This window comes from Pygoscelis adeliae, unplaced genomic scaffold (assembly GCF_000699105.1).
Source record: "Pygoscelis adeliae isolate BGI_AS28 unplaced genomic scaffold, ASM69910v1 Scaffold67, whole genome shotgun sequence".
Taxonomy (NCBI): Eukaryota; Metazoa; Chordata; class Aves; order Sphenisciformes; family Spheniscidae; genus Pygoscelis; species Pygoscelis adeliae.
The window spans coordinates 3,443,800-3,456,435 of record NW_008825271.1 but is presented as its reverse complement, the minus strand read 5'-3'; the positions used below and the strand labels follow the sequence as shown (position 1 = coordinate 3,456,435).

The 12,636-nt window shown below is 48.5% G+C and overlaps 1 protein-coding gene across 1 annotated transcript in view; it reads right to left on the bottom strand.

The window, feature by feature from the left end:
- Window positions 1-12,636, bottom strand: part of MFHAS1 (malignant fibrous histiocytoma amplified sequence 1) — a 32,939-nt gene that overhangs the window by 18,198 nt on the left and 2,105 nt on the right. Inside the window, exon 2 of the mRNA XM_009329833.1 lies at window positions 10,182-12,619. Coding sequence (XP_009328108.1) covers window positions 10,182-12,619 — 2,438 coding nt within the window. The remainder of the gene's footprint in view (window positions 1-10,181; window positions 12,620-12,636) is intronic.

Sequence of the window (12,636 nt, the reverse complement as noted above, 5' to 3'; positions counted from 1 at the left end):
AAGAAAGGCTGAGAGAGTTGGGGTTGTTCAGCCTAGAGAAGAGAAGGCTCCGGGGAGACCTTATTGCAGCCTGTCAGTACTTAAAGGGGGCTTATAAAAAAGGCGGCGGCAAACTTTTTAGCAGGGCCTGTTGCGACAGGACAAGGGGGAATGGCTTTAAACTAAAGGGGGGTGGATTTAGACTAGATATAAGGAAGAAGTTTTTTACGCTGAGGGTGGTGAAACACTGGAACAGGTTGCCCAGAGAGGTGGTGGATGCCCCATCCCTGGCAACATTCCAGGTCAGGTTGGACGGGGCTCTGAGCAACCTCATCTAGTTGAAGATGTCCCTGCCCACGGCAGGGGGGTTGGACTAGATGACCTTTAGAGGTCCCTTCCAACCCAAACTATTCTATGATTCCATGATTCACAGAGAAGAGGATGAGGAATTACAAAAGGGGACATCTAATTTTAGTAGCTGCCCCAAGTTCCCTTTGCTCCCATACAGACAAGGCCCCAGCTGCTCAGCCCTTTCTGAGGAAAACACAAATGAATTGGGCATAAATACCTTGAAACATTCCCTATCACACATTGCAATAAATACAGCTGCATCTCACTATCTGTTGAGGATGTAATCCTGAAAAGTGCAATGGTTAGCAATTTGACAGTTATGCTATTTTTCCCCATAATGTAGTAGAGGAGAACGTGTGTACAGGCTAGTGAGTTATACATAGTATAATACAGAGGAAGGGTGGAAAGATACAAATGCAAATATCAGGATGGTCAATGAGATGACTGCTTTTCAGAATGGATCACTATCCCCAGCCATTACCCCATTTTTGGGTCCTTCATTCTTGATTGATCTCAATTTATCTGAGAATTTTAATGAGAGCGATGAAAATCCAACTGTTCAGACACAGCCAACAGGAATGTTGTCATTAGTAAGAGACTGATGTCAGGCAGCCAGTCTCAGACAGAGGTCCCTGCCTCTCCATCCTCCACACCGTATATCCTGTGCATTTCAGTTCTGTACATTGCTAAGTCCTTGCTTTCTAACATTATCTGTTCAGAGAAAAATTGCTTGCCATCCATACCTGACTGCTGCATCTAAGAAATAGGCCACAGTGAGTGGAGAAAGGTATTAAATGGTCAGCAACAGAGCTCCACAACAACAGCTAGAGATGCAGCAGGGTGCTGCTGTACCATGTAGCACTCAAGGTCTGTACTGCAGGACAATTCTGCAGTTCTGCTGTGTCCACCACAACGTTTCAGAGGCCACACAACAGAGATGCATGTTTCTTCTGCTGCAGGAAGCTCATCCTCTGCTTGTTGACCATGTAGCAAAGGGCCTTACTAGATGTGAGGACACTTGTTTTGGGGTAGGTTTGGGGCAAAGTCAGCCTCTCTAGCAGCAGCTCTAGCTGCTGCCAGCCTTGCATTGACACAAAGGCACCAAATGTGTTGCACATGTGTCTCAAAGTCAAGCAAGACCCAATCACTCTGTTCACCTTCAATATTTTTCCACTGTGTGGTTTCATGTGGCAGAAATGGCAACTAGATACATGGGAAGCAAATTAGGTCAAGCACTTCTGTCTCAAGCCAAACCCTGCAGGTTTTGCTGCTGTGGAAACCATGGCCAATTCATTTTTTTATAAAGCTCATCAACAACCCTACCCTGCTACAAGGCAGGATCTGTCCCTTATCACAGGCCACTGCTCACTCTGTATTGCTGGAGAGGAAGATGCATGCTAAAAATGCAAAGAACATGCTCCAAGAGGAATTCAACACACAGAAATTGAACAGTTACTACATATAGATCATTCAAGAGAGAAGTCTTGAGTGAATTGTGCCACAATCTTGCACTTTTTGGACAAAACCCTACAATATTAATTTTATCATCAATCACAGCATGAGGTCCACAAATCCCTGTTCTACCATTGCTGTATCTTTGTTTGTTTCCTTCCTGTTACACCATAACAGGGAGAGCCTGAAAACTCTACAGAAAGCGATGGGTACCAGGTGAAGGAGGAGGGACCTCTCCCAGAATGGTCTGGGACGTCTGGGCTCCCTCTCATGTAACACAAATAAAAATGCTTATCTAAACTGGATGCTTGGCAAGCATCACCCTAACACCAGGTAAAGGGGAAGATAATGCTGGTATCGCTTTCATAAAGGGCCTTACAGAGACGCTCTTAGCCAAGCTTGTGAAACCCCGCTAACAAAAGCCCAGCAGAAAGTCTCCCATCATCTCATCAGCACAATTCAACATAACCTAGATCAACAACAATACAGCTCCTACCTGGAGTATTCAAGCATCACCTGTGAGTCAGCACGTGGTAAAACCCGGCAGGTCTGAACAGGATTTGAGATGCAGCTTTGTTCTGCTCTGAAGGCTACTTGCCTCCACAGTTCAGTTTAGTCTCATCCTCACAAAGTACTAAGGTTAATGGGCTTCCCCACAGAAGCGCCTAGCTCACCTCAAAGCTGTCCTCTGGTTCATGCAGAGCTTGCCATGCTGAACTGTCAATTCAAAATTAATGTTACCTTGTAAAGTCTGTAGGTCCTAGGCAAGTTTCACACCCGTCCCCCAGGAGTCTAACCTAGCTACAGCTAAACTAGTAGTAGGTGTACTCAGTACACCTTTGGGAGAAGCACAGAGCTCTTGAAAATGACTACTGGGGAAAAAACAAATCTGAAATTAAGGTTTTGCTTTAAACCACAACCAACTCAAGCAGGCAAGCACTCCAGCAGTCACAGCTCAGTCTGAACACAGCCTCCATCCACTGGTGATAGGCAAGTCACCCCTAACCACGGCGCCTGCATCAGTCTTAAACCACACTGCCACTGACCATGTTGGCAACCCAATCAGCGCATTCAGGACCAAGCTTTAGCCAGGAAAATACCACAAGTACAATATGACTTCAGCCTCCAGCAGCCTGCCAGGGCAGAACCCATAAGCGCTCAAATATGATGCAGCTGAACACCCCAAATTAAATTTCACCCAAAGCCAACCAACCAGTTGTTTCACAGGTCTTGAACCCCCCAACCCCAGTTCTTACATCTGGTTCCTAGGAAAGAAACAGCTAGAGGACAAATCTCTCCCAGCTGCTCAGCTGGAACAAAGGCCACATCCACACGGGTGATCTTCCCATTACAGGCTGTAAATGGTGACTGTGGTCACCAGAATCCCATCAGCTCTCCTGCTGTAGGCAAGGATATCACCCTACAGCAGACCAAGGAGGCAGGCTGAGACTCCTACAACCCAGCTGCATTGCTTTCTCAGACCCAGATATGTTCTTAGCCAGCCAAAAGCACCAATACATTTTGTTTGGAGCAGCAGGAGTTTGACTGTTATAACTGACACAGTACTTTAAGCACTCCCTCCCCACTCCTCATCCCTACAAGGTGCTCCCTTAAATAGCACATCCTTAAACCAGCATCCCACAAGCTCACCTGAGAAGAGGTGGCCTTATTTGGCACCAGCCAGCCTGCTTACTCTCATAGTCGTCCACATCTGTACAGCAAGCACAAGTACCACAAGCAAGGAGAAGGAGATAAAAGGACGTAACTGATCATCTTGGATTCACCCCCCAGACCAGAGTTTTCTTTACTCATCTGCAGAGGTTATTCTTCCTCCAGTCAGGACAGAAGAAAAAAAAAAGTAAAAAAAAATTTGTACTCTGATGACTCGCAAGAATTCAAACCCAACACAGAACTTTTCATTAAATACATTTTCTCCCTTCTCCCCTGGCAAATTGCTTTCAAGAGCCAAACTAGCCTGCACTATTATTAGTGAATCACTAATTGGAGAGCATGCTAGGCTACCACAGTTACCTGCTTAATACTGCAAATGCAACAAGACGCCACAACATACAGGAGAATTACCTACCAGATGCACTCATATTTTGCTTTTAAACCAATACTTGTTTTTTCACAGCTCTATCCCATGTCAAGTAACATGTTCACAACATCACCAAAAGGCAACAAAGATTCAGCATTGTTGGTGATTTCCCACCATCCTCTCCTGAGATGCAAAAGGAGTAGGACCTTGCAATATATCTGCATGTGGATCATGCACATGATACATCTTAACCAAACCTACATGGGAAAACTTTTCACACTTAGGTGTTTTTAGAAAGAGGCACCACACCACCAGAAATGCATGCACACAGCAGGAAGCAAAGCATGTTTCATGACATCTGCGTCCACAGCATGCTGAAGCAGAGCACAAATCAGTCCTCATGTAATCAATTGACACCGGAGAGGGGAAAACCTATATCAACGTTTTCTCACCCCCACAATCCGTAGCTTTTAAATTGTTCTCATGCAATGAAACAAAGAATCATTTGGTACTGAGCATCTCTTTTATAGGTCATTTCCAGCAAAGACAAATTTCAGTGACTGTAAAAATAAAAAACACAAACAACAACAACAAAAAAGTAATGCACTAAAGGCCAAGAACTCTGCTTTGCTTCACTAACCAAACCAAAAAGATCCACTCAACCAAATTTGGTGTTTCCCTGGTTCATTGATGGCAGCTTGAAGTCCAGAGGCCCAAAGCCCAGAGACGACTCCCATGGGGAATGGGGCAGGGCAAGACAAGCTGTTAAGGAACAAACCAGAAGAGTTTTCTTGTACCAGAGCTGACATACCAGGAAACCCTTCCTTTAGCAGAAATGCGCAGGAACTTTTTGCATAAGGAAGACGGTTCCTTCAAACAGTGTTAAATGTGCACATTGCCATCCTAATTTCAAGTAATTTTAGCAAATTCCATATTAGGAGCCTTAAAAAAAAGCCCCCAAGCACATACAAAGCAATGCACACAATACAAGGTAACCAGACACTGCAGGCAGCAGGAGAGCTTTAAGAAGGCAATTCAAAGCCTCAGCCTCTCTTCTGGCATCCACAGTTGAGTTTGTCCCTCCCATTCCTGTGTCCTCCCAAGCCAGACCATCAGGCACAAGCCCAGCTCTGCGCTGGCTACTCCAGTTCTCCCCAAGAAGTGGTTCCCACACCTACACCCCACCAGGCACGGTCCCACGGCAGCCATCCATGCTGCACACCACACTCTTCCTCTGGCAATTTCTCTGCCTCCTCCAAGATCACAAAATGTTTGTTGTCTCTTTCCTGAATGGGTTGTTTAAATTAGAGGATGCCCTACCACAGCCACCAAATAAGAGGACCTCAAATGCTCACCATGCAACACAGCTTAACACGAAGGAAAATCTCCAAAAATCCCTGGTGGTAAATAGACTGTGTTTCTACACCATTACGTACAGCAAGTCACACCACTCAAGGATGTCAGTTCAGCAGCATAGCTCTTGTTGGTAAGCTAAATAATCAGCACCAGAGCTACAGAATCACACTAGCTTCCCCAAGTCCAGCAACTGATCTGTTCTCTTCTCCTGAATCACAGGGCCTTGTTCAGCTTTATCCTGCCACCCAGATCATCCGTGTCCAGTGCTCGCGCTGTGCTGAAATCTTGCCCCACTATCTGATTACGCCACAGTACTCCGCTGAAACCACAACCTTCGGGAGAGCGTGACAACAACCCCAAGAGCTGCAGCATCTACTTTGAAAGTCAGGCAAAAAAGACTCCACCCTCAACTGGGGAAAATAAAAGGCTGCCAAATGCTAGCATCAGGCTCTGCTACAAGCAGATGTTGCTCTACTGCAATCGTCTGTGAAAAAAAACAATTTACAATTACAATTTAATTACAAAGAACAATTAGATACCTGACATCAGCCTTTCATTGAGAGACAGCTCAGATTTTGGAGCAACTTCTGAGCCCTTCTGACAAAACCAGTCCCACCTGCTCCCTCCTCACCTTGCATCGGACTTGACAGCATGACACATCATGGGATCTTCCACCTCTCCATCTCCTGACTCCATCCCAGCCACCAAGGGAGTTCATGCTCGCTTTTGACTCCAACGCAGGGACAGCGAGCATGGTTCGCTTCGAATCACATGAATAAGGTGGCCTAGAATTAGCCCTGCTCTGGCCATGACAGAGTCTCACAGGGGAACTACGCTACGATACCTCCACCTGTACCCCTGAAGGTGACTGGCATATAATCCTTGCTTCTGCTCACCTTCGATGTGGAAGATGGGCAGAGAGAGTAGAGGCTCATGATCTCCTCCCTGTTCTGATACTTTAGGAAGGGGGCAGCAAGGCAGGTGGGAGATGTGCACTTCCTTTCCACAGGAGAGCTCTTGCCAGTCCTCCAGCATCTCTCAAAGCTCCCCAATAGCGCTGCAGCGTCCTTTTGGAGAGGGGCTGCTAGGCTCATACACAGTATCTTTGCCCATGGTTTTCTGTCTGTTGTCACATTTTTAATCTGTGGAAATCCAAATCATCTTGTCTTGCTTGTGACAGTATCTTGCCCATTTTCTGCAACGGACAAAGCCCCTGGACCCCCTTGTGCCTGCGTTCATACAGGTAGCTTCACATGCAGGAATAAAGGAAAACCACTGGTCAAACACAATCCCCTCCACCCCAAACACCAAAAGGATCAGACATCAGGACACCTTGTGCAGACCACAGTCTGGAAGAGCCTGGGGTGGCCCAGACCCAGCCTAGTGCAGGGCAAGAGGAGACAGCAGCAGAGCAGTTAGCAGGTGTACATGAAGGCAAGCTTGGAAAATCCAGCCACGTTTATCCAAACAAAGCACGTGTCTACTGTCAGACAGATGGCAAACCACCTCCACCCCACCAATCCCAAGTCACTTAATAGCTTATGGGACATGAACAACCTAAAAGCCCTTCAGTCCAGGGACTAAAAGAACATCACATAAAAAAATCACAGCATTTCACAATGTCTGCGACAACCCAATTGAGGTCTCATCATCTTGGAGTGGTGAACCATTCTTGTTGGTCACTCCAAGCAGGGATATGCTTTTCTTAGCCTGGCAGGGATACTATTATTTATATATAGTGCAAATGTAAAAGAAAAAGAATAAAAATTCAACGCACCACTTCTCAGCCGAGGAGATGACTGCAGCCTCAAAGCACACAGATTCCAGCTCAGATGCCAATTCAGTTACTATTTCACCCAGCTACAAAACTGTTTCAAACACAAAAACTTCCTTAAAAGGACCCTATCAAGGCACTTTTATATCACTTTTATTCACTGTTTGTTTGCAATAAACTCTCAGAAGACTAAATCCGGAATCTCAATTCTTATTAACCATTTTATGCACACTAGCTTGTTCTTACAGAATTTCTGTGTGTATTATCAATGGAAGTTATAGAGTGTGTGCATGCAGGACTAAGAGGGAAGGGAAGGAGAGGAAAAGCAAGGATTAATTCTCAACTCGTGAACAACCAAGTGCCCTCTTTGAAGGGGTTTCCAATGAAAATTTTGGATGACCAAAGAATGCACCATCGGTTTTGTGAATGACGACACAGATTGCGCAACCAGACACACAGCCAGACTGCACTTCCATTTTTGAGCACAAATTTGGCAGTGTCTCCACAGAAATATTTCCCTTATTAAGGTCAACAGGCTGCAAAGCAGTTCTTCAGTGCAGTCCTAAAAAGACCACAGCCCTATTTAAGAATGAGCAGCATTGTAATTGCCAGGGATTTCCGCTGGAAGAGCTTGGAAAGAAACATAGACATCTCCCTCGCTACACATTTTCGTAACATTAGACCCATCTCTTTCCTACACCCTGTCAAAAATGATGCCAACCACAATTCACTTGCATGAGGGCAAGCTTGGCAACATGACTTTAAACACACACACCTCCTGATCAACAAAATCAGGAGGAAAAAGTCTTCAGCTTCACGATTGCCATTTAGGGGCTCCTAAACAGTCTTCTATTCATAAAGCAGATACACAGCAAAGAATATTTTAGATTAAATGCAGACACACACGCCTCCCCAAGCCAAATCACGGTTCACATTTTTCATACAATCCAGGTCATAGCTGGGCTAGATTCATCCCAGCATCATAAGCATCATCCAAGAAGACAACCAGGTTTCTTGATAAATTGCAGCCTTTAATTACTCTTCAGCAGTTCCACAGATCAGCCCTGCCTTTGAAACACGTTTGTCTTCTCAACATGCTCTTCCCCCAGCTAGACTCGCATAGTATTTGTGTTAAGACAGTCACCCCCTGCCCCAAGGCAGGGCCACTTGGGATGCTAAGCCCTGTGCCCCTGGCAGCAAGGCCTGGCTTCTCCCCTGGTGTCGGAAAAGCTGCAACCCCCTTTCCACAGGCAGCATCACCCCAGGTAGCTTTCGGAGGCCTGGCACACGAGCCCCCACTCCTCCCCTGCCCAACGACACACTGCTTACCTGCACCTCCCCTTCCCAGCACACCCGGCCTGGCTCCCAGGTGAGAGCAATCCTTTCCCACCTCTAAGCCAAATCCAAAGGAAAAGGCTCTTCAATTTCAATGCCCCCCTTATGCTTCCGGACCTGCTCTGACTGTCACTGGTCAGCAAAGATGCCAGTCTCCTGCAGACAGTCCAGCTCCTCTTCACATTTCATTTTTAAAGCATCATCTACTCACCAACAAGAAAAAAAGGGTCAGCCACAAAACATTCACACACAAAAGAAAACAAACAAACAAAGATATGTGACTGCAGGCCTGAATTATTCACAAGCTAAACCTTCAACAGTCACCCATCACACCTGCACATACAGTTTGCTGTTTTGGCTAATTTTAGTGGGGGTTTTTTTTGTTTGGTTGTTTTGGTTTTGTTGGGGTTTTTTTAGGGGTTCTGTGGTTTTTTTTTACTTTTCGGGGTTTTTTTTTTGGAAAGCAGATCACATTGCCCCAAGCACCATGTCAGCAGCAAGACCCAGCATGCGGATACCACTGGGCAACTGACACAGCACGGGTTCACCCCCCCCAGCCCAACGGCTCTTACATAAGCTAGCACAGTTGGAGGGAGATACAATCGACGGAGGGAGCCAGGACGTGGGCTGAGGAGCAAACAGCATCTCCTTATTCTCAAGGTCCAGAGGAAAAAAAAGAAAAGAAAAAAAAAAACCCCACCTCCAAACAAACCCCCAAAACACACCTTATTATTCATATTTGCCTACAAACCAATTCGGCACCATTGCTTGCTTTAACTCAAATCATACTCCAGTTTCCCCACAATTTCAGGCTACCTGTAAATAAAGAATGTTCCAACATACTCCCAACATGGGTTTATGTGTGTGTGTGTAAAAAATGCACATTTCTAGAGTGCTGCTTACAGTCCAGAGTGTGTTTTGATTTCATGCAGATTTACACACCAAAGCACCTTTCCCATGGCCCCCGCAAGCCCCAGAGCAAACCCAAGCGGAGGAGGGAGGACACAGGTTAGGAGGCAGTACCTGCATACATACAAAGTAAAACAGATGCTGCTGGAAAACACCACCGATAAAATCACGACTTTAGAGGCAACAGCTTTAAAAAGCAGCATGACTAGTCACATTCCAGAGGAGAGAGATTATGCTTTTTTCGTTAGATGAAGGAGAGAGGAAGGAAAATAAATGCTCTCAAGAATAGCTCCAAAAGGCACAGACCGGGAATCACTTCTAGGTGAGACACTTAAAACAAAGAAGATGGAGTATCCCTCTCTCTTCAGGGAGGAATGCTTCCTGCTGGAGACAGGGCTCAGATACGAGAAAGCGCTTTTTATACAGGGCTACGGAGACCAACACACCCATTGTCTACCAGCAGGAGCTTTTCTGCATTCAGAGAGGCTGCAGCACAGGCCAGGTTTTGGGGGTGGAGGGTTGAAGGCGGGGGACAGGAGACACCTGCGGTCTTTTAGGCATCTCTATCCATGTTTAGAAATAGCCCCAAGGAAGGGGGAGCTGCAGGATAAAGGGAATTAGGAAAAAAATGCAGTGCCATTCAAAGGAATCAAAGCAAGGAGAAGGACAGGTCAGGGCCTTTTCAACAATGGCACCGCCAATGCTCGGGGCCAAAACCCAAAAAGCAGAGAGAATAAGGCACAGACAAAGGGGGATGTAACACCCCCCTCGTCTCAGAATAGGGTTATTTTAAGCCTGTCTCCCTGGAGCTACCCTAATATTTTCTCTCATGACTCAAGTCACCAGGGAAGGGAGTTAGAACAGAAAAGAAAAAAAAAAAAAGAAAAAAAGAAAAAAGAGACAGAGCTAAGCCTAACACCGTAAGACTCCCTTCTAGAAGGGGGAAAGCCCCAGAAGACATGAAAGGCGAGCTGGGCTGTGCCTTACCTGGAAAAGTGTGTGGGTTGGGTGACCCTCTTTTAAGGCACTTTGAACAGAGGACGTGCACAGTGTAGTACAGGCCCGGCCATTCCTGGAGCAGGACATTCAGTTCTTCCACTAAAGGGGTGATAGCTTGCCAAGCTGTCCAGATATTTGGTAGGGACGCATGACTAGCGATGGACAGAGTATCTGGCTGCAGAGCTCCCCTGGCAGGCCGGTAACTCACCACCACGGGCACCTTTCCCCGGTAGGCATAGATCTGGTATTTGCCATCTGACCGCTGAACCACATGGCTGTTAATCTGGACACTGTAGCGTGCAAACAAGCCGGGTGGGAAAATGAATGGAAAGCTATATTCAATCTGCAGCTGCTCGACAACGAAGGACTGTCCGCTCAGATTGGCGCCGTTGATCCACGCCTCCGCATGGGGCACCTCATTTTTCACGTAGCAGGGAAACTTGTACCAAGCGGCCGCCCCATTTAGGGGCTTGCATTTGGGTTTGTTGACACAGTAACAGAGCCCCATCTTTTCCAGCAGCTCCAGGATGAGCTGCAGATCCTCCCGGCTCTGGATGTGGGGCTTAAGGAGGAGACGGATAACGTGGGCAGGGAGGAGGCCATGCAGCAAGAAGCCCTCCACGTAATGATGGAGCTGAGTGGCCCTCAGTTCGTCAATGTGGGTGTCGCTGAGCAGTTTCTGGAGCAGCACGGTGGCATCCCGCTGGCAGAAGACGTTGAGGATGTCAATGAGCCGCGGCAGGTTGTGGAACACATACTCCCGCAAGGTGAGGTGCTCCTCGAAGTAGAGCAGCTTCCCACTCTCGTGCAGGTAGGACAGGGCGCTCTGGAGCCGATCCTCCGTCAGGCCTGCCTGCAAGCCCAACCGGGCAGAGTCCCACCAGCTAAGCCACAGCTGCTGAGCTTGTGGCTGAAAGTGCAGCTCCTCCAGCACTTGCCAGGATTTGGGCAACACCCGGTGCAGGTTCGGGAAGATATCCCGGTGCTCAGCCACCGAGAGGAGCTTGTCCCGCAGGCGACGCACCTGGCAACGGTCCTGGCAGCTGAAAGGCAGCACTGGAGAGAGGATCTGTGGGCGGTGGTTGAGAAGGTACTGAAACTGGGCTTTCTTTCGCCGCAAGTTCTTGTCCGAGACCCCATAAAAGGCAGCGTGCGGGCTGGAGCAGCGCAGGTCAAAGTCCTGTCCCAGAGCCTCATCCACCTGCTGGACCAAGCTCTGGAGACCCTCAGCATCCCTCTTCTCCTGCTGAGCGATCTGGTGATGGATGTCCAGGCACTTCTCTTCCAACTCCCGCTCCGCACAGAGGTCAGCATGGGTTCCCACCATGCACACCACAGCATGGGGCACCTTGGAACCAAGCCAGTGCAAGAAATAGCCCACAGAGGCGTAGAAGTGCTGAGGGACGTAGGCACTCAAATTCACCACCAGCACATACAGGGCTCCAGGAGAGAGGAAGAAAGACTGGATCACATCATAGCTTGGGTCCCCCGCCAGCTCGTACACAATGAATGTCAGGCCCCTCTCTGCATCTGCTGTCCAGTCCATCACCTCAATGCCCTTGCTGCCTCCTGACAGTCCCAGTCCTGACGGTACTTGGGAGGCATCCGGTGGCAGCGACGGTGCTGGGCACAGTGTTTCCCCTTTCACTCGGTGAGAGGGCACATGAGAAGGGATGTCCTGCCGCTCAATGGGGAGATGTTCCAGCTGCGGCGTGGCAGGTACCCGCGCTGAGGAAGCATCCTGAGGCTCCGGGAAAGGGCAACACCCAACTGGCACTCTCCCAATGTCCTGCTGCTGCCCAGAGAACCCTCTGGGCTGGGTGCTCCCTGCCTCCAGACTTCCCATGTCCTCCCTCTGCCCATCCTCCTCCATGAGGCATCGTCTCAGCAGGGTCTTTCCTGCATCCTTTAGACCCATGAGGACCAGCTTGAGGCGGGGTTTGAGGGCAGGCTGGGAGTGGGCCAGCTCCTGCTGGTAGGCTGCAATGTAGGGGATGCCTTTCATGCACACCTCGTAGGGGGGCTGGATGAGAGGGTTGTCTTTGATCTTCCACAGGGTGACTCGGGAGAGCTGCCCAAAGCCCTCGGGCAAGATGGCAATCTGGTTGCCTTGCAGGACCAGCTCCTCCAGGCTGTGGAGGAGCACGATGGAGTCAGGCAGGTAGCGGATGCGGTTGTTGTCCAGCCAGAGGGTGCGGAGCTGGCGGAGCTGACAGAGGCGAGGGGGCAGCAGGGTGAGCTGGTTGCGGCTCAGGTAGAGCTCCTCCAGACTGGGCAGTGCCAAGATGGCAGCGGGGAACTCCCCCAGCAGATTGGAGGACAGGTTCAGCATCTTGAGCCGCTGCAGGCTGCCGAAGCCAGCTGGAAGGGCCCGCAGCCGGTTACCGTCCAGCATAAGGCTCTCGAGGGCGCTCAGCTGGCAGAGGCTCTCAGGCAGGGCCGC